This window comes from Geospiza fortis, unplaced genomic scaffold (assembly GCF_000277835.1).
Source record: "Geospiza fortis unplaced genomic scaffold, GeoFor_1.0 scaffold145, whole genome shotgun sequence".
Lineage (NCBI taxonomy): Eukaryota > Metazoa > Chordata > Aves > Passeriformes > Thraupidae > Geospiza > Geospiza fortis.
This window is the reverse complement of record NW_005054362.1, coordinates 3,024,843-3,047,816: the sequence shown is the minus strand read 5'-3', so window position 1 is coordinate 3,047,816 and position 22,974 is coordinate 3,024,843. Positions and strand designations below refer to the sequence as shown.

The 22,974-nt window shown below is 43.2% G+C and overlaps 1 protein-coding gene across 1 annotated transcript in view; it reads right to left on the bottom strand.

Annotated features, from left to right (window-relative positions):
• Positions 1 to 4,233, bottom strand: part of MLXIP (MLX interacting protein) — a 17,353-nt gene extending 13,120 nt beyond the window's left edge. The window contains 5 exon segments of the mRNA XM_031059473.1: positions 797 to 968; positions 2,032 to 2,073; positions 2,352 to 2,441; positions 3,696 to 3,781; positions 4,097 to 4,233. Of these exon segments, the coding sequence (XP_030915333.1) occupies positions 797 to 968; positions 2,032 to 2,073; positions 2,352 to 2,441; positions 3,696 to 3,781; positions 4,097 to 4,229 (523 nt within the window). The 5' untranslated portion in view covers positions 4,230 to 4,233.
• Positions 4,234 to 22,974: the final 18,741 nt, after the last annotated feature.

Below are 22,974 nucleotides of genomic sequence, written 5' to 3'. Positions count from 1 at the left end.
GGAATAAAACACTGCACAGCCAGGCTTGGCCAAGATATTACAGAAAAACTGCTGCTGAAAGGAACTGAGCATCTGCTTCTCTTCAGAGCTACAGCACAGTCCAGATATCAAAGCCATTGGGGAATGAAACTTTCAATTACTAAAATGGAAGAGGTGAAACCTGAAGGCTCTAATTGAGCTGCACGACACAAGACCTTGCTGGAAAGCACAGCCTGATCCACCACAGCTCATAACAGAGTATTTTAAAGTAAACCATCACCCATTTCATTTGCCTTGAGTACAATTCATGTAAACCATGGCTGCTCTGGAGTTGCTCAGACATCCCTGCAGCAAGGATGGTGAACAGAGGACATGTTCTGTCCCATCAGACAGTCAGAGTTAAACAGCTCTTGGGATTGTTTGTACAGATGAAACTTGCACTGATTCTACCAGACAAAGCCAAACAAAAATACCCAGGCACTCCCTTAAAAATACACACACAACTATGCTTTGAGATAAATCCCAATGCCTTCACCACTGATAAAGTAAATACTGCTCATTACAGATTTATTCAGAGTAACTTTAAGGGGCAAAGCTGGGAGCAGCACATAAGAAGCTAAGACAGAAATTAAATTTGGATCATTAACTGGGATTCTATAACTTACAGAATCACAAGACAGCTACATTCCCTGAGCTGTTTTTATCTGTATCAGCAATACAAGATAGATTTCTTAGGCAAGACTACAAGAGCAGCAAAGCAACAAACCAGAGTTTTTGTAGGGGTTCTCACTGCAGCATAGCTACAGCCAACAAATACCTATGTCCCTGGAATTTGGCCAGGAAACCAGCTGATGTGAAGAGAGCGTGGAGAACAGGGTGTCGGTGAACTCGGACATGAGCATGTCTGCATCCAACAGGCTGCCTTCCTCCATGGGCACAGGGGTTTCTCTGCCATACCTTCTTTTTTGCCAGAGAACCACATCATCATCCTGCCAAAGGAAAGGAGGAGAGGTCAGGCTGCCTAGCAATGCCAAAGCAGTCTGGTGCATATCTACAAAAGCAGCCCTCATTTTTCACATTTTTAAAGGAAGAATCTCTCTTTGAGGAGCCATCAAATGGACTGAAACACTTCAGTGGTGTTTCTGATACACCAGCAACTACTGCTCACTAAAGCACCACAAAACTCTGGGAAAGATTTTTGCCCAAAACCCAGATATTGACTAGAAGGACATAAGACAAATAATGACACTTCCTCATTTGATTGATTACACAAGTATTTTTGCACCCAGTTTAACAATCTTTTGGTTTGAACAAAGATTAAAAATAACATGACTAGCAAGAATGCAAAAAACAACTCCTGTCTTGTGAGATGTATTTGAAACTCTGACTCACAGTGAAGTGTAACTATACTCCAAGTTTGCACAAGACATTTTTGCCCATGAAAAATACAACACAATGTGACTTGGCTTACCCATCCCTCACTACAGGCTGAGTTAAACTGCACTGCCTTGCAAAAACAGCAGAACAGTGCCTCTGATCATCAGTTTATATACCCAAAGTAGGTTTGATAGCTTAAGGGGACATACTAAATGTCCCTTTAACTGTCCCTTTAACCATTTTGTCCTTTTATAGGATCCTGGCATATTATCTGCCTGAGCTGTGGGCACAGCAGGAAGATCTGCAAAACACAGCTCCCACATCTTCACAGATCCAGTTACACAAGCAAAGCAGCAGTGCCAGTTACAACTCAGTAACAAGATGAAATCATGTGCCAGCCCTCAAAGAGATTGATCTCCCTGGGCATGCAATGCTGATTCCCATTTCTTCTGCCACAGCACTTTACATTCAACCTCTCCTCCATCCAATTCAAGCTACAAATCTCACATTGCTCTCTGAGGCACAGACCATTAAGGTGTCTAACCTTAATTAAGGCTTAAGCAAGATGCTCATTTTTAGATTGCAATCAAAGCAAGCTACTGCACGTTACAGCTTTGTTATCTACTGTGGGTTCTACAAGCATAAATATTGCCACTTCTCAGTGGTGTTACCTACCCTGACCAAACTTGAAAGATCTTCATCTTTGTGTTTCTGTAACTGCAAAAGGAGAACAGAACAGATGGTGAAGTCAGGATAAGTCCTGTATGTGCCAGTGGAAGATCTGATTTTGCAAAACTTTTAAGACCCAATCATGCACAATCAGTCCCAGCACAATAATTTTTAGTTAAGTGGAACTAATCAGAGAGCATGTCTGTACCAGCTTATCATCTGTTTTAAGTACTCTTGCATGCCAGAAATCTGATAGAAAAACTCAAAAAGCAACAACATACTGATCAAGCTCAAGCGAAGTACTTTCACTATGTAAACCAACAGACCCTTTTCTTGAAGTATGTTCTCCACTTGTGGTATTCCCTAATGACTATTTCAATTCTTCGTTTCCAGTATTTCCCCTCTGTTGCAATGGCCTGAGAACACAAACACATACCATGAATTACACAGAATCACACAAGGGCTGAATATTCAATACATTTCCAAGCAAATATTCAGGCATAAAAAATGCAAAAGAAAGCATGCTAATTCTGTTTGAGCTTGTGTATCAGCAGCCCACACTGTCCCAGAGTTCAGCTATCACAGAGCAAATCTGACAGTACTAACTTCATCTTTCCCACAAAAACCAAACACAAGGTGACATCTGACTGCACTGTCAGCATCTCCCACAGCAGCTCAACCATAAACAAGAGTTAAGAAATAGAAAAAAAAACCCCTTTAAAATTAATTTACTGAAATATAATGTATAAAGCACACAATATCCTGCGAATCTCACAAGATCACATGCACAGACACACACATAAGCAAAAGCTGCTATGAATGACACAAAGCAATAGAAATCTGATGTCCAGCTCAGGGGGGACCTTGCAGGCCACACACTGATGGCAACAAAAGGATCACACGATATGGGTCTTCAATGTATCACAGAGAGCAGTGTGTAAGTTGGGGAGAAGAGACTAATGAGAGCCTTAACTTTGTGTTCGAGGGTCACCTTCACCACAAACATCAACACTGTTCTTTCAAAAACCTGAGACAGTTCCACAAATTCATCTGGAACTCCTCTGAGTTATAAATTACTCTAGAGTTATGCAGTACAGAGAGAGCCACATATTGCCACATCAAGGGCCTCACTGGTTTTCTGCAAGGAGCCAGAGGGCAGATGTTAGTTTTCGTTTATGTTTACAGGAGCACAAAAATGAAAGAACACAAACTCATATTTGATCTGTCTGTGAAACTACTTCGACACAGAAAAAGAAATTGCTTGTTCTCTTGAAACCACATCTCTCCAATTATATAAAATACAGAAACTCTCCCAGGGTCACTCAGACTCAGTCCTGAAAATAGTCATCACTCTGATTTCCCACCGACTTCCAGTCAGAAGACAGCAGTGGCTGTCAAAACCTTAACTATTCAAATAGCACTTCTGTGATTTATGATTCATTAAATTACAACATTAACATAAGTTACACAGATAACAAATGTCCTTCTGGTTGCACCTTGATCATCCTAATGCGATGAACTCACAAAACTGGGTTCACTCTGCTCTTAATGGTTCCTTCTAAATAAAACCAGAGCACAGATTGGCTATGCTGCCCTTGTTCCCAGCAGACCAGAAAATCCTGTTCCAAACTCCAGAGCTCACTGGGCTGTTCCCAGGGTTTCCCACACACCTCTGGCCGCCGGTGCTCATCGACGTCCACAGAGCCGTCCAGAGGGGTCACAAAGTGGCACACGGGGTTCTTGCGCTTCTCCAGGTCTGAAACAACAAGGGCAATGCAGGTGCTGAGCACGGGCAGGGCCTGCAGAGCTGTCACTCCGGTGGCAAGGTGTGACAGGGAGCTGGCCAGGGCTCCTTCCCGATGAACAACACAAAACAGGGAGATCTCGGGCTGTGCTTGAAGCACTCAGCACATCCCCAGTGTGGGCACACCCAGGAAAGCCCTGATCCAACGGCACTGCCTCTGGAACATCAGTCCTGAGCAGATCCCCGAGCTTTTCACAAGACAATAATTTCAATTCTCTTGTTCTCAGCGATGTCTCAGGGAGGACCCGCCCCCAGCACGGTACTTACACTGCATGTACCAGGCCCTCCAGATGGCGTTATTGAGACGGATTTTATCTCTCCACTGAAGCTTCAATCCCTTAAAATTTTTCCATTTTGGTGAAACCAACCTTCCACTGCAACAAAACAGACAACAAATCATTCTGCTTCCAGTTTTTCTCTCTCTCTTCCTTTCAAGACAAAGCATTGCCCTAAACCAGCAGAACTCTCAACAGATGAAACAACAACAAGCCATGCTTGGCCAGTCACAACTTTCACTGTCCACGGCTCACTAAACCAGGAGCCAGAGATTAATCCACTCTTCATGTGTCCTCCATAAGAACTAAGAATTGTCCCAAAAACTAATTTTACCCACACTTTTCTCTTTGCCAGTACCTCACCTTCTCTAATCCCCAACTATGAGCTTCCACCAACTGGGATTATTTAAAATTAAGAGGCTTCTGTGTGTTTGGTCAGATACAGTTCCATTCGATTTTCCAGGCTGGTAACACTGGAAAGGAGGAATGAAATGCCAGTTCTGGCCCATGAAAAAATATAATCCACCAATTCTACACTGCTGGTAATCAGAGCTGGGCACAAAGGAGCACCAGTAACTTTTCTCCAAGGAAAGGCAAGGCTGGAAAAAGAAATGGTTTATGCATGAATGCTCCTGGGAGGTGGAAGGGAAATGGAAGGAAAAAGGAAGAAGCAGCAGTGACTCTAGTAAGCACTGTATAAACACAAACTACCCAGCCCTTAAAACACACCTTTATGAATCATTAATCCATCCTATTGACAGGGCAGAGGAAGTAGGAAATACTGGTAACACAGTAAATTTCAAACCAAAGATTAAAGTATAGGAACTGTGCCTATCCCAGGTTTTCCCTCTTGTTTTGGGGGATTTTAGCCCCACATCTTCCAAGTTTATGTCTCCTGTGCTGTTTGTGCAACCTTGCTATGAGGGCATTGGACCAGCAATACCAAGTGCAACCCATACAACAGCACAGGAAACAGGTTCACCTTGACACACTATGAGCATCAGGTCAAGGGGTGATGGACAGGAAGGAGTGGCAGGAGTGGCAATGTCACCTACACACACTCTGCCCTCTCAGAGAGATCCCTGAGCACATGGCCAGTCAGGAATGGTCTCTGCCCTGACCTGCAGTGGCACTGGATGTACCAGCACAGACAGTGCCCTGGCACAGGCCATTTGCCTCACACATTCAGCACAAATGAACTCAGAGAGGGATTATTTATTCTTAAAAGCTCATTTAGGATTTAAGCTCTAAAATCGCTGTGCAAATAGAAGTACATCCTACAGAAGTGCAAGGCACTTCCCCGGGCTCAGCAAAGCCCATGCATAGAGCCTGAGGGTGGAGAACTGTTAATTCCCAGTTTCCTATTTGGTCTGGGAAACCTCCCTCCCAACAGCAGCTCTTTTTAAAGAAACCTTTTAATAAAGGTTTCTTTAATTTTAATAAAACTTGCAAGACTGAAAACAAATGAAAAGTCCTCAGCCTAAACAAAAGCAACCAGAATGCCAGAGCTGCCAATAACAGAATATTAAACTAACATTTTTCAGGTATTTGGCTCACCATTTCTTTCCTCCCCTGCTGACACCACAACTGCTCTCGCACTCAGGTACTCCCACAACTCTGACAGTAACAGAGGAGCAAATGCCAGGCTTCAGCCAAGAAACAGGTAATTAAAATCAGCTCTGTTCTTTCAATTTCACTACTATATAAAATGTCAGTTGTGGCAACAGGTTGTAGCAATGCATCAGTAGATGAGTTGTTGCCTGACTGATTTTTTTTTAACTCCTTGTCCTCTCTAAAAATAAACTGCAATGTTCTTGTATGCACAAGGAAGCAGAGACTGGGTATGAACTGCACTAAAAAGTAATTCCCAGCAGCAAGAGAACAGGCAAGTGACCAAGTTGTGAGCCCTGTCCATGCCCAGCTGCGCCTTTGGGGGTTAGGCTGTACACTGGACTATGCTACAAGGTTCTGCTGCAGCCTTTGGGACACTGGTGCTTGATAAAAATAAAGTACAAACAAAATTTGGTACACAAAATGGAACATGAGCACCCCCAAGACAAGCAGACTTGCTGGAGCAAGCAACTTCACTGACTGGGAGTTGAGAGCAAACCATGTCAACTATTAGCAAGAAACAGAAAAATCATTGTTAATGTATTTGTGCTGTCACTGGGCTTTAAGGCACTCAGCACCATCTGTATGGTCACAGACATTTAGGAAATACTCCTGGATTATTTCTTTTCAGTAGTGTATCCATATGCCACTCTGAAATACACCTCCCAAGGCTCCACTTCTAAATTTCAAGATTTTTAGTTAGTGGAAAGATCTCCAACTAGTTCATCTCACTGTTACCCAGCCCATGTGTCAGGGCAGAGAGTGGATCTCACACATTTAATATTTCTTCCATCACTGCAAACTACCCCAACACCTTTGGTGTTCACTGCACAGCCAGCTCTGCCCCAGAACCACTGCACACCTCATCTTCCCTTCCAAACCCAGACTAAAGCCCATCTTTTCCTGTTTCTCATCTGTACATTAACAGTCTGGAGACAAGAGATGAACGTGCTGATGCATCACCAGCACTGACAAAGTGCCCACATGCCTTTGACTAAGAAATCTGTCAACTTAATGTTCATCTCTTCACAGCTCTGTGTGACTCGACAGTTTGCCAAAGGAACAAAACTGTAATAATGTGCACTCAGAATAACAAGAGCAAATGCTTTTCTATAAAAAGACTAAAAGGAACCGTAATCAAGTCTGGTACACTCCTTGCATCTTCAAAGAGCTAATTAAAATTGGAATTAAAACACAAATAGTTTAAAATATTTTCAATTACATTCTTAGAAAATGCTAAACAAGACTAGTACATCAAAAGAAGGAAGTGATTAAGAACCTATTCTTAAAATAATTATTATTTTTAGTTCCCATGGGAGCAAAACACAAGTCCAGCTTGAGGTCATAAGTGAAACGACTTCAACCTCAGTGGAGAGTAATCAGCATGAAGCTGACAACAATATTTAGACACTATTCCAAATTCCAAAGTCAATGGAAAGTCAATTACTTTGAATGGCATGGTGACTGAGAACAGCTGCCTAACTGAAAGCAGTCTTCAGATTTTAAAGCAGCAAAACAACAACAGGGAAAAAACCCAAACAACTGGAGAGACCATCTGGCTGCTCCTGCCAGCTCTGTAACACCACACCAACTCCTACAGCAAATGTGGAGCAACTTCCCAACAGGTGGATGGTCAGCATGCACCTGCAGCACAACCCAGGAGCACAGGCCTGCTCCTGGCCCCCTCTCCAACGCTGCTGCAGCTCTGCAGGGATGCTGCTCCCAACAAGGGGAGCAGGAGAACATCCCAAGGCAGAACTGGGCCCAACAGTGCATGGTACAAGCCAGGACAGCTGCACCCACAGCTTGTGGGAATGCTGGTGCTGCACAGAGGGTGCCCAAGCCAAGCAGCACAGGGAGCCAAGCTCTGGGTGCATCCTGCAGGGGATGCTGCTGCCAGCAGCTCAGCTCATGTAAGCAATGCTGGAAGAAAGGTGACTTTCATGTTCTCCTCACTATCACACACAGATCAAATCAAATGTTGATGGGTGACTTGCACTGCATTCCAGCAGCTCAGCTCAATCTCCCATGTAGAAGTCTCCACCTCCCGAGTCTAAATGTCCCCATCAAGTGATTTGATCACAGCAAACCAGCCAAAAGAGCTTCAGCTCCACAGCCAACAGAGCTGGAAATCCCCTTGGACACAGCAGCCCCAACGTGCTTTGGAGGATCCTGGGGCTGTCACAGGAGAGGCACCCGAGGCTGCCACTTCCACCTGCGAGTCCTGGGTACACCAGGAGAGGCTGCATTCCATTCCCAAGGTTTTCTACATGCATTTCCCCAGCTCAGGAACTACACCTCAGACAACTGAGATCTAAGTAGGCCAACAGATAACAAGGCACTGATCTCTCACAACTCTCCATTTCTAAAACTCCAGTGAAAGCAGCTGTGTTTTAAAACAAACCTTCAAACATCACAAAATTTGCAGCAAAGTACAAGAAAGAGACATCCACTGTGAGAGTGTGACCTGATTCCCTTCAACGCCTTTGATTTCTAAATTTTTCTTCAATGAACTGAAATGTAATTAGGGAGCAGGTTTGTATTCTACCAGTACCCTGACAGGATCCATTTACAAGCAAAGTTTTGTCTCTAAGAATCTCATTGTTTTGTTCTAGGTTAATAACACTCAGTTAATGATCTCACAGGTAGAGACAGGGCAAAGGTGTGACCCTCTTTCTTAATAGATACACAGGAGATGCCATTCACTGCTGCAAAATTTAAACCAGTAGCCCTCCCTAGCACTGAAACAACATCCAATTAATGAACTCAATGCAAAACTCCCTCCGACATCTGTAGAAGCAGGATCAAGCTCTGAGATGAGATGACTCACGACAGAAGAATCCCCTGTTCTCCTCCCTTAATCAGAGGATTTTAAGATGGACTTCAGTCAGCATAAATCCACATGACACAAGCACCCTCTGGATTTGGGCAGAAAGGGACATTTATCTGCATGCAAACCCAGAAGAAATTTAGGGATTTTTCATTACTTATTAGCATTAAGAAACGCCAGCATTTTATGAAACTGGTTTCTACAAAGAGCACTGAAGGGGCAGAGAAACAGACTTTAAAATATTAACACAAATTCCATATATCCTCCACTTAACAGGTAGTTTAAATACATGTTGATTAAATGGAAACTATATGATATAGCATGGTAGAGCTTATGTGTTTTACACAGCTCAAATGCTTTATTCAGCTGTTTCTGCTTCAACTGGCAGTTCCCCATTTTTTATCTCCTTCAGAAATGCTCACAACAATACCACAGCCTTATGTTTAAATCCTTTTCTAACAGAAAGCAATAGGGAAGACTTTGCCGTCAACATCAGCCTGAAAAATCCCCTTTTCCTATTCAGAAAAATTTAAGTCCATTCTCCACACCATGACGTGTAAAAGTGGCTGAGCAGGAACTGCAGCTGGGAAATGATCCTGGGATTGTAGTGAACTAAAGGCTGCACCAAGTAAGAAGTTTTTAAAATACCCTCTGAGGATGGAATGCAGGATCTCCTGCTTAAAATAGAGTGAATTATATGCCCGTGGTTACAAAGTGTGTGAGTGACACAGGAGAAGTAGGACATGGATTTTTTTGATGTGCTTTGCACATAAATCCCTCATTTCCACCCTCTCATCTTTCACTTTTTTTGATACGCAGGGACAAGGAAAATCTCTGGCCACGTTTGGCTCCCTAGCTCAGGAGTGTGTTGTTTTTTTTAACTCAGTGAGCACCTGGCCAAGATCTATGGTACATGGAATTTAAACACAAACCTCCAAGCACTGTGGTTTAGATTCCACAGGCCTGTGCTGCTGCCCAAATATGTATTCCCAGCAGGCCCAGCAGATGGAAAGCAGCTACTGCATGTCTGCAGGAATCACCTCTAGAAATCACCAGAGTCTCATGCGCTATGGTTGTAAACAAATTAGTTTGTTTTCAAATCTGAATTTTGTCAATTCAGTTTATGGGAAGAAGCTACAGAAATGTCCTTTGCTCTCCTGTTTAGGTAATGGATTCCCCCTGCCCTTGTGCTAAAACAACTCTTTTTTGCCTTATTAGCTCCAGCCTCAAAACCCACTTCCTCTGTTCTTCCCCCCAGTTCCTTCCTGTACACAATCATGAAATTTGTTGAGGTAGGGTAAGAATTTTACTTTAATTACAGGTAATGGCAATGAGGTTCTTAATTTAAGTAGAAGACAAAATTCAGACTTGATAGCACAGTAGCTAAACAGATTAGCTTTTTCAGCAACACAGAAAGGGAACTTTCTGGCTTCTCCCCAGCATTTTTTTTTAAAGGCGTGGTTTTAGTTTGTTTTGTCATCTCCAATCTGTTTTGTTGGGGAGTTGGGCCTGTCAGCTCAGCTCTCCAAGTGCCAAAACTAACAGTATTTCCCCAAACAAAGGTTCATTCAGAGAAACAGATTATATGCATTGTGTGTGAGAGCAAAGGGGCAGGCAAGAGAAACCAAAACATTTCTACATGGTGTGAATGTGTGTAGGACTGGTGTGGAGATCACATTTTAGCATCTCACAATTCCTACCTACAGAATGAATCCCAGCTGCAGCCTGAGGATACTAATCCCAGACAGAGCTCATTTTAAAAGCCAGATGTAGGGCAGGTAATTTTCTTCATTACCTGGATGTTCTATTGCCCACAGACCACAAAGGACAGCAGGGAGCTTCGTGCTCAAGTTAAATTAAACACTTTCAAACAACCAAAATGTCCCCTCACTGTTTGAGTCATCACATTTTAAAAATAATACTTCTATCCTGAAGACAGAGATACTGGACCAGACAAATATTTTTCCTCTGTCATGAGCATTATCTATTAAGAGCTGTTAGAAAAATAAAAATAAAGATCAAATTTAGCCAGTGGCAAACTGGAATTGCAGCACCTGCCAAGAAACATGTTATCTAGACTGCTTTCACACAGGCAGGCTCAGGTATGCACCTCCTGAAATGGAACAGGAAAGTAAAAGGTCAGCTATACGCCTGAAGCAAATACTCCTGCCCCAACAATCCCACAAGAAATGTTGATTTATTTATATTATAAATTCAATGCTATTTTAAGCTTGGAAGTTTAATGTAATTTGCATAAATGAAAGCTTGCAGTGCCTGGGCTCTTGCTCTTACAACCTGCTCTATGTTGGACTCTGGAATGACCAGGCAGGTGCTGCGTCAAGGCAGCCTCCTCAGGGACAGCCGAAAAACTCACATTTTGGGAGCATCATCACACCTACCCTGACAGTTTTTCAAACCACCACCAATGTGTCAATCAGGGAAAGGATCTCTTGCTGCAGTTTTAATCCAACACAACATGGCCAGGGTGAGCTGTGTGCAGGGGGAGGCTGCAGGCAGCTGCGAAGGACCACTGAGAAATGCTTTCACCAGAGGCAGGTTCCATGCAGGTTATGAAAGGGTGACAAGAGCACAGGGCAAACATAAACATCAGTACAAATATCAAGGAGACTTGAAGGCTATGGTGTCCTTCAGCCAGTGGCTATTTAAAGACTCAGAATATTTAGATAGTTTCTCATTTCCAGTCAGAAATCAAAGGATATTTCTAGAAATGTTCCTGCTCTTCAGACACTTGTCCAACAGTGGCTTACTTTAGTACTGAACTGGAACAGCAAGAAAAGAAAAAAGCTGCTTAAGTACTGTCATTAATAAGTCAAACAAAAGGCTGAGAAAATGGGCCTTACCATCACATCTGTCACTGCTGACCCTCCCCAAACCTCTCCCTGAGCCTTGCTGCCTTTAACTTTGTAACTTCATAAATATTAACACTTTATAAAAGGCCACACACTTCCACTATCAAAAATCAGGACCTTCTAAAAGGACTACCAGAAACACCATCATGGAAAAAGAAGCTGACACACAAAACTCACACGGTGCTCTGAGATCCAGGCTCAGAGGCACACCCCACCCCTTTCACTGCCCAAATCTGAAATGCCAGGATGGAAAAGCAGCTGCCCATGGGCACAAAGTGTGTCAGTGGCAAAGCAAGGACAGAACACCAGCCAAGCATATCCCAGCCACACACCCCACATGAGAAATGCCACGAGCAAGGGAAAGCTTTAGCAAGGATCTGATTTACATTTTTCACATCAGATCAGTACATTTGGTTTTATTTCTTTTTTCAATACATTTTGTTCTCCTTGTTTTTGAAGTGCTTCCTATGCTCTCATGCATGGTGCAAAGAAGTGTCACTTTTTAGAGCTGCTTCAATGTAAAGGGAAGTGATCCTACTTATTTTAGTGTCTTGAAATTTTCCACTTCTTCCTAAGACTTGATTTTGGCCACTGGCTTTTCATCAGCCTTCTCAGAATCACAATATTCACTACAAGGAGCTGTTTCCCAACACAGATGATCAGGGACTGACAGGGTTTTGCAGTACAAATCCATTATTCAAAAGGATGGTTGTTGGTGAGGGACCCTCTTGTATGGAGAGCTATAAATGTGTCAGAATCTTTTTGATCATTAAGGTCCCAGCCTAGATTAATGAACTGATCAAGATGTGATGATCTGGGACGTAAAAGATTTTTCACACACGGAGCTTCTGAAAAACCCAAACAAACCCTATCAGCGCGGCAGATCAGCCCAGCTCTCAGAGCAGCACACATACCACCGGAGCCCAGAGCTGTTTACCACGCTGGAGAAACCTGAAACCAGCACTTCTGCCACAGAGGATACTGTAACATTCTCTGAACAACATTACATCCTATAAATACACTGCAAGACTTCAGGGATCTTATTCTGAAAGCGCCTTACAGGTTTGGAAAAGCAGAGATGCTCTCCCAGCTCTCCCGTGACACAAAGCTTTCATCCCAGCTGTCTGCAGCCAGCTCCCCGCAGCTTGAAAAACACCAGGCTGGTTCCCAAATTCAGTTATTACAGACTCAAGACTGCAACAGCACACACAGCTTATTCAAAGTTTACATAAAAGCTGAACCAGAAGCTACACAAGAGACAGAAGCAGGGTAAAGGCACCATTGTGTTACTACTGAAACCACTCAAAGACCAATCAAAATCCCATAGAAAGATGATGAAGGGAGGAAACTCCTCCAGAACTCACACAGAACAGCCAGGAATGTGGAAAAAAATAAAGTCTCTAAAAGGTCATGCACAACTCACAGGAAAAGTCTCCACTTAGACCTTTCTTGGATCTCTGTGCAAACAAGTGCTCTGGCAATGCTGCACCAAAACCAGCCCTTCAATTCACAGAGAACACCCCACTGCCCTGTGCATGGCCGTGCCATGGGGGCACCACATCTCAAACACCACAGTAAAACTCCCCAGGATCCACCCAACCAAAACCACAGTCCCAGGAAGGCTGAACATTTAGAGAACACAGAGTGGAAAACAAACTTCCACCTGTGGGTCACGAGTCAGACTGGAGCTGTGAAGATCTGTCTGCTGCAGTGCAGGGAGGGCTGTGTGAGTGACCCTTCCTTAATTAACTGGGACACAGGGCTGGCAGGGAAGCAGCTAATAATGTTCATGCCACATAATCCTCACCACACTTTTCCCAGATGGCTCCTGTTGCCTTTCTAGGATTGGACAGGCCAAGGGCAATGCCAGGTTCCCACACACAGATGGAGATATCAACCCTGTCCTTGGTGGCTCCAGTACTGCTGAATTGTTGGATCTGTTACTTTACAATGATGGTGGTTATGGTAACTATGCACAGCAAAGGGCACTGATGAATGTTTCATAGCAGTTAACTTTCAAAAGCAATATTTAACCTCACTATATGCAGTGAGGGTCAGAAGAAGACCTTGTTTTATTGCATGATACCCTTATAAAGTCATTCCTTTGCTCCCAGTAACCACCATGATTAAATATCAAGCAGCAACATGGTTCAGAAATTCCCATGCCATTCACCTGTGCACCAGTTAAAAGACATGTCTGGACTGACTTTCAAATACACTGAGATGGTTTAAGTCCCAAAGCAAGTGTTGACTTCACCAGTAAAACATGTGACAGCATCAGCACTTTCACAAATCTTACTACAAGCAAAACAACAACCAAGTCACTAAATGACCCTCACTCAAGTCTTCTTTGAACCAGGTTTTTCCTATGTGCCAAAATCACAAAAAACCAGTCCCAGCCTTCATTATGTAGAGTCCTGTCCTGGGGACACAACAGTCCCTTGGGAAAGCTCATGTGAAAGGTAAATAACACTTTTTACATGTTTATTGCTATGGAGAGAAGCAACCTCTCAAAATTTCCTAGGATCTGTCTTCCTATTTCCAAAAGCCTGTTACATGCACCCAGCCTATAATCACCACATGCCAAGCTTAGACACCAAGCCTACTAATGTGCTAATAAAAACTGCTAATAAAAGTTTTAGTCTCCTTAAGCTCTGCTAAGATTTTTACTAGAGATTTGAGGGTTCTACTTGTACAACTGGATACTAAAAACAGATGGGATCCACGCTGAGTTCCTAAACAACAGCCTTCACAGACCAAAATTTTATTAGAAACAGTAATGAATTAGCTTTTATTGCAGAATTCTATGCATCTACTTGCAGAGCTAAGCTCTGCTCTCCAGTAACATTTGCTGATTTGATAAAGTAAGTAGAATCTTATCCCATGGTTTTCTCCAAGGGTTAACAATTTCACACAGCACGATAGACAGACCAGGATTTAGGAATGCCTCTGGTTCCCGTGCCGTTTTGCTGCAGATTACCCTTCCTCACAGGAAGAATGACTCAGATCACAGTGTCACTCCAGTCACAAACATACTGGCTCTGTGCTTGCACAAGACCATGGAATCCCCAGCACCTCCAGGCAGCAGCACAGAACAGGGCTGCTGCCACAGAGAGCAGCCACAGCCACTCACTCTGGCCTTATCTGCAGCCTCCAGAGACCAAAGACTGCCTGGAATTTTCTCCCAGCTGATACTGAAACACTGTGTGGCTACTCCTGGCACCTGCTTTGGCAAGGGCTGTAGGAAGCCCCACCCAGGGTGCCACAGGTCCATGCTCAGTCCCAGCAGTGGGTGAGCAGGTGCTTGGGGAAGGGTCACAACAGCACAAGTGTGTCCCCATGGTGTTCCTGCCAGCTCCCAACAACCAGCCCCTCCCAGCTCTAAAGGAAAATGATATTAGCAAGTATATTAACTCACTCCCTAAAAGTGAACTGAAGAACTACACAGTTTCTCTTTTTGCCCCCCCAGCTGAGTATGTATATTGATTTGGCAGGACTCTGCTTTGAAAGGGAGGGATAATGACATTTTTAGTAGACAACAGCCACTATGGTGACTACTCAACAGCTTGGATGCCCCAGGTTTTGGACAGATTGTTTTGGTTTCCCAAAGCAATTGTTTCACAACCTCTGTTTTAGGCATCAAACATGGTTCCTTATAATTACCTGAAGTGAGTGCAGTTCTCTCCTTGAGGATATTTGTATTCCTGATCAAGTCAGTTCTCCCATCACAACACTTCATTTGAAATAAGCTGACAACACTCAAAGAGCTTCTCTGGCTCTGTAACAGATCTAAATATTTCACAACCATATCCAAATCCCTTGACTTAGTCCTTCCTTTCTAAAAGTTTTATATCCTCTAATTCAGAAATGTAAATTTTGTAGGTTTCCAGGTGGCAAACCTCTCTACAACCCCTACACTCAATTTTCTTTCTCAAAAGCTGTGTTTCAAAGAGCAGAAACAAGTAGTTGATTCCCCTTCACTGCTTCATGCTTTCCCACATCTGGCACATCACCAGCACATTTTCTATCCAAGTTCCCTCAGCCTCCATCCTGTCAGGAACAGATGTTTACCAAGCAAACAGAAATTTGGACTAAGCTGTGCAGATAGCAATGTGCAGGAGTTTATACAGGAAAATGGTGATACATTCTCTGGACACTGTACAGGACCAGCAAACACGAGAAGCAGGGAATGAACATGCAGACCATTGAGTGCTGCTCACAGGAGAGCACAACTCAGAGCCCTCCCTGAATCCACAGCTTAGCAGGACCAGGACTCTGCTGTGCTGCCTCTCACTCAAATACTGGGAGTTCTCCTGATGCAGTTGTCACTGTAAATACTGTTAACAGAGCTTGACTAGCCATGGCTAAGTTTACTCAGACTACAGCTTCAATGTAAATATACAGAAATTCATCAGGATGAGCAGAGAGTGACCATCCAAGAACAAAACAAATGATATCATTCTTTGCTCTGGGAAACGTGGCAGCAGATAATGCCCATATCCAATGACTGGCAGATCAGAAATGCAACAAGATCTTCCACTGGCCTCTTCCAGTTTGGTACTAACACTTCTTCTCTAACAGCTGCCAGACCCACAAGCTCAGGTATTTCCTTTTTACCTTTAAGTTTTCCTTTTTATGTGCATGTCTTTCCTTTTTTACCGTGATCACTTCTGCCTCCAAAGTAAGGGCTTTTATCACTGAATCAAGTGTCACACCACAGCACCAAAAGCAAAAGGCTGCATGATAAAAAGATAGTAAAGAGTAATCATGGACTTCAAAGAGGAATTACAAAGACACGAAAAGTTCTTCCACAATTGCTGCTCCATTTGGTCTCTCCCTCTTTGTGAATGGTGTGGACAGTGAGAACAAACTAGACTTAAGAGCAGCCTAAAATCTGGATGTAAGATGCAGCATGAAGAGCTGAGCAGAAGAGCCTGTGATGGCTCACATTCACATCAACATACTGAGTTATTTTTAGGTCTATTGTGAAACCCCACATTCCAGCTGCTCCAAAGATACACCAGCATTACCACAGAGGCCTGGGCTCTGCATCATCACTCTGGCAGGCTGGAGTGAGTCTAACCCTTGCCCTACATAAGAATTTTGGTGCCAAGGCAACCAAGTCCCTGGCACAGATAGGACAATGTGGACAAGAAGTGTTTTGGACAAGCTCACATGGGCTGGAGAAGGGTCTGGCTGCTGGATACAGAAGTCACTGAGTTGCTGCAGCCTGGCCAGAGGTCTCCCAGCCAGGCTGGCCAAGGCCACTTCAGCCATGGTGTCCTTGAACTGCTGCAGGCAGAGCACCCATTACTATGGGACCTTGAGGGAAGGGAGAGTAAACAAAGCAGCAGAGGGAAAGGAGGCCAGGATTTCGTGTAAAACACCCCATGCTGCAGAATTCTGAAAACAATCAACTTGACAGATTCCAGAAGCAAAACCTCTTCTGTGCCTCTGCAATGTTTGCTTGAATCCTGTTATGCAGACAAGTCTCTCATAAAGAACAACCCTGCTGACCTCTGAGGACTAACAGCCTCCACTGGAAGGATCAGTGAACAAAAAAGGCCTCATCCTGCTCACTTGTGCTCCTGCAGATCTGTTCTAGGCAGCAGCACAAGCTACAGCACAAACTCCTCAGAATGAAACACTTGCACACCTTTGTTCCTTTGCTCCCTCTGCCTGGCAGGACACAGGACCAAGGTCCTGCACTCACCACAGGATTCTAATGGCACTAAAGGCTCTGGTGTTCACACAAGCTCTCAGCACAGACACTTTGAGGACCCACATCAGCAGGACTCTCTCAATACCAGGGCAGATGCAGTGCAGGACAAAGCCAGGAGGAGCAAACACCCCACAAAGAAGTTCAGGCCAGGTCACACTTGCCAACTGCCACCTTCCCCCTAGATCTGCAAAACCCAAGTACAAACAAGGCAGCTCCTATCTCACTCCCAAAACAAGTACCAGCAGTCCTCTTTCTCAAGAATGGCAAAAGGTTATCTGGATCTTCTCTCCACCCCCTCAGTCACCCTTAAGGCTCCACTCTTCAATTCTTAAACCAGCCCTAGGACTTCACAAACCAGCCCTAGGACAAGTAAGCCCCACCCAAAACGAGCAAAGACAAGACCACCCCTGATCTCCTGAGATGGAAGAAGCCCTTTCAAGCTCACACAGGAACAAAACTGTAACAAGCATCAGACTCCTGTGCTTGAGTAAGGACAACTTTTCATGAACTAAGGGTCATCTCTCAACCATTCTTCCTTGCTCCTTCAGCTGAAAGCAGCCTCAGCTCTTATTTCTGCCCTGAACTGTCCCCCCAAAATTCTGCTCTTTGTTCCTTGAATCACTGGGAAAATGCATAAGGAAATAATGTTAATTTGCAATGAAACAGAAGCACAAACATTACATACATACTCTACCCATAAAGATATTCTCTGCTTGCTCTGGAGTGGTGTAACGGAGCAATAAAGATACCCCCAGAAATCTAGAAATCTCCCACTATAATTAAAAATATAGAATTTATCTCTGTATGTAGGAAGACATTAACACACATAAAAAATACAGTAAGAAAAGGCATTAAATACAGCAAAAAGGGTTGTATCCATTGCTTCCTTGCACTACACCATCAGCTAAACTAGAAGTAGAGAGACTAAAAGGTCTCTAACTGTGCATTACTGCTGTAGATAATGTGCTGCAAACACAAAACCAAGGATAAAAAGCTCTCAAACAAGTTATTAAAATTTAACAAGTCATTTAAATTTTTCGGTGCTTTTCAGGAAAAGTGATCAATTCATTAAGCAGCAATGCTTAGCTATTTAAACAGCTGAACCCTTTCCTCACACCACAGTACATCACCAACTGTGTCATGGCTAAGGGTTATCTGTAGGTCAGGAGTATTCTGGCCAAAACACACTGACATATCACTAATTGAAGTGAATCAGATTCTTTCACTAATACCCTGCTACAGGATAATCCCAGCAGTGCCCTGCAAGCCTTTTCCATCTGGCATGTCACCTTTTCTCTTACAGTCCCAAAGGTGACAAAGCAGCCCTGAGAACAACTCCTGACACTGGGCTTTGTACCTTCATAGACCTTGCAAGTGGCCATGGTGTGGATAACCAGCCAAGGGAAGGAATCTCTTCTCTGGGCCCAGATGGCTCCTATGCTCCTTTCCAATCCCATTTTCTATTATCCACTGATGTCAACTAACAACACTGATCTTTCACAAAGGTAACTGCTGCTGAGCTTGCTCTTAAGCAGCACTCAAGAGGTTCCATATCTTAAGGCACAAAGTGAAATCTGCTTAACAGAGAGGGAGCAGGCAATTCCCCTACACGGAACGGAGGGAGCAGGCAATTCCCCTGCAGCCATTCACACTACACAGAATGACCAAGGTGTCACATCCTTCATAGCTTTTCTAAGGCACATGTCAGTAAGCTGCACATCCTCTTCATCATCTCCTCCTAAATCTTTCTTCCATTTGTCCTTTATTAAGTTTGTATCTGAGGTGTGATCTTTCATAGGTCTTCCTTTAAGACTCCTATGTCAGCTCACTTATAAATTTCATGCCTTTGCTTCCCTCTTTCTGAAAGGCCAGCACACACATCTGGCGCTCTGAAGTGCTGAGACTGTTTTGGTCATTTCAGAATGGAGAAAGGGAGGAAAAAGCAGTAACTGGTTTATCTAAGATCAACAGCCAAGAAACCAAGGGTCAGTGAAGAGCTTTGAGCTTGTGTGTCACAAAGTAAATAAGCTGTGGCAAACGCACACCAGAACATTTTCAATGGCAATGGCTGCTTTACTCACCAAGGGATGGCTGCATTAATTCTGTCAGGAGTGACACCAAGTCAGCATGCTTTATGTTCAAAAACAACCAAAAATTACCTTCCAAGTCCCATTTGAGCAAACAAACAGAAATCATTTGAAAAGACCGTGTTCAGAATTTTTGTTCTGGTTAGAAGCAATTTCTGAAGAACCTTGCTTTTCCTAACCCTATTTTTCAAGCCTTCCTGCTTCAGAAACAGTGATAATAATGTAACTCTAACTTGCACTAAAAACAATCAGATTCAGGTTTTTCCATCACTGTCTGAAACACAAAGAACCAACTCTATTTTCTTTGGAGGCAACTGAAACAAGTACTTTTCCTAATCATCTTCATGATTGTTTCATGGACATGTTAAAGGTTTCCTTTCCAGAGCGAAAGGAAAATTGTATGAAAGCTGTAAAATATTTCTATAGCCATCAAAGAGTTTACAAAGCTTGTCTTTTTCCGCAGAAGTAGCTTAGAAGTTTTGTCTTTAAAGAACTTCTTGTGCCAATGATATTAAGATATCAAAGGACAGATGAAGGAAACTGTAAATGCAATTAATTTCTGCATACAAAGAAAGGAAGTTGCAAGCATATAGCCTGTAGTTAATTAAAAATAAAATACTAGATTAAACCCAAACTGGTCCAGGTTTCTCAGATGATAAGGTTTTTTGTTGTTGTTGTTGCTCTGTTTTAAAAAGAGAGCCCTTTCTGTCCAACAGCAAAAGGCAGCAGGGCAGCATGAGAAGAGCCAAAACAGGAATTCCAGATCTCCTGCCCCATCTCACTGCTCCATCATCCATGACTTCCACATCTGGGTCCATCCAGCTCATTCTCCCCTTCATCAGGCACACCTTCAAGTGCTTCCTATCTAACTCTCCTATCACAGATCAAAGCATGGGGAATAAACACTGGACTCCTCCAACTCCAGCCACACCTTCCATTGTCCACCCTTACTTTCTATATATTCTCCCCTTTCATTCCTATTTCTCCTGCCCTGAACAGCATTACACCGACATCCTCCTTTCTCCACAACTCATGATCATTTACCTCTGTCCTTTTATTAAAATCTCAGCTAAGTACAACTCCAACCTCTTTTCTTCCTCACAATCCCCACCACGATTAGAGACTTCCCCTTCCTTGCTGTCACTCCATCCACCCCTGCTGCTGGGTGTTTCCTCACTCACAGGGTTCAGTGAGTTTGTAACCCGGGCTCAAACCCACCCAGTCAGCTGAGATATCCTTTGTATGACTTGAACTTTGCAGTATCTCATTTTTTCTTTCCTGTTTCCATCCCCGTGGCCTCTGTCAACACCACACAGCTCTTTGTGTGGCTTTATCTTGGCCCTTCTAATTCACTCAATGCACTCCTCAAAGAGCCTCTTAATTTCACTCCAGATCTCAGTGAGCTTCCAGCCTCATTCCTTGCCCTTTAACTCCTCCTGCTTTACAGCAGATCTCTGAGTGCTGTTATTAGGGGAAAAATTCCACCCACCCATTACAACTTAAAGAGTTCACTCTCTCCTTCAAGCCTGTCAAAATGCCTCTGACATCCCAGAAATGCCCAGCCTTCAGCTCAAAATGGCTACAAAGCTCCCTTTATTCCTCCCCACCCCTTCCCAGCTTGCAGCATCACTAGATACCCTTTTGTTTGATTAAGACTAATCATAGCTTAAGGACACACAGTCAGATAAGCAGCTGCTCAAGTGACTGAATATCAACTCTGCTTTCCAAAAGAATGGAAATTTTTTTCCCCCACATGGGAAAGTAACAAACAAGAATGGTTCAATGACCTACTAAAGGGGTGTGTGGAAAAACATGAGTAAAGCCAAGACCTGAAATTTGGGTCTCTTGGCTTTAATTCCTCTTGCCACTCAGCAGAAAGAAATAAAAACAGGTAAGGGGGGGGAGAACTGAAAATCAACATATTAATTTCTGTTGCCATTCAAAGCACATCATAATCATGAGCACAAAATCTTCACTAAAAATAATGCCAAATCTCAAAGTTCACCCACATTTTTTTCAGATCATGCAAAAGTTCTTGAGAACTGGCAGTCTGAGGACAAACTAGCTCCCTCTTCCCTATTTCAGCAATCCATCAAAAATGATGATTACAAAATCCATGTTGTATTTAAGCCAGAAAATAACATCTGTTTACTGAGTAAAAACACAAGATGAGAACAACAACAAAACAAGTAGATTAAATGGCAGATCAAAAGATGACAACAATGTGCTTTTTTTAATGAAAAAGGCGACTACTGTGCCCCACACCTCTATAGCAACACCCTGCCCAACCAGGTCCATAGAAACCAGTCTGTGGGGACACCAAAATAACCAGGAGCAAAACAAACAAAATTGTCCCTGTATCTACACCTCTGTCCACAGAATTTGTCTGCTCTTCCTGTAGTCATTTGTAGCCCTGAAGACAGCAAAACCTTAATCTGAACCAAGGCCTCCTCACACTAGCACTACTAAATGTTTACTTTGGCAAAGAAATGCATCTTGCAGACAAGAACAGCTCAGCCACCTTTCTGCAAACTGTCCTGAGGTTCAAGGTTGTCAAGGTGGAATTTCAAAGTGCATCTTACACAGAGCTTAAAAGCTTGTGACTATATCAAGCATTTGACATAAGCAGAGTAAGAGGCTCAGTACTGATGTCCTGATTCATACTGCACCCTGAATACAGCATCCTTGCTTTGCAGGGACCCTTACTATGGTTAAAAAAATACTTGGAACAGCAACTCTGCTCAAGTTTGGCTAAATTCAGAGGTGAATATAGGTGTTTTTATCAGAGTAGCTTCTACTGTGACTATATCAAGCATTTGACATAAGCAGAGTAAGAGGCTCAGTACTGATGTCCTGATTCATACTGCACCCTGAATACAGCATCCTTGCTTTGCAGGGACCCTTACTATGGTTAAAAAAATACTTGGAACAGCAACTCTGCTCAAGTTTGGCTAAATTCAGAGGTGAATATAGGTGTTTTTATCAGAGTAGCTTCTACAAGCAGCATGTGAAATATGTAGCTGAAACTGTGGAGGTTTTTAATCTCCAAGTGCTACCAGCAGTGCTGAGAACTTCCCCAAACACTGCACTGACAAAGAATGTGTGCCAAAGGCGCTCTGGAAACAAGCTGACCCCTCACGTCAGTCCACTGAGGAAGGGAATATTTTTGGCTTCCATCTACATGAAGTGAAGGAGTCATATTGCTAAAGAGGAGAGACGAAATCTAGAAATGACCTGGCAAGCTGTTCACAAGGCAGCTTTTGTCCCAGTTCCCAGACCCCACTCTCCTGCCCTGTGCAGCTTCAGCAAGCAGATCCAGAGGGTTTTGGACAAGGATCTCATGGCAACCTTAACACTCTTACCTCAAGTACACCTGGCATGTTCCTTAAGCTCTTAATAAGAGGTGAGAGAACTCTGAGGCTACTTAAGAATAAATGAGACCACAAAGTCATCTTCATCTACCCTAGCATGGCCTGTTCTAAGAAAAGCAATGACTGTCATAAAAATATACAATAGTTTAAAAAGAACACCACCCAGTGTGAGTATTACCATTAATCCTAACAAAGAGAAAAAATTCTTCTGTCTCAATCTGAGGGGGGAAAACCCTCATGATAGGCTGCTGTTGAAACATTTCTGAATACAGTTGAGCTTGGGGAAGTTATTTCTGGGTAATGTAATTATTTGGATAATGGTAAAGTTATTAGAGGGCTTTACTAAATTAAATATCAAGATGACATAACATTTTACTTA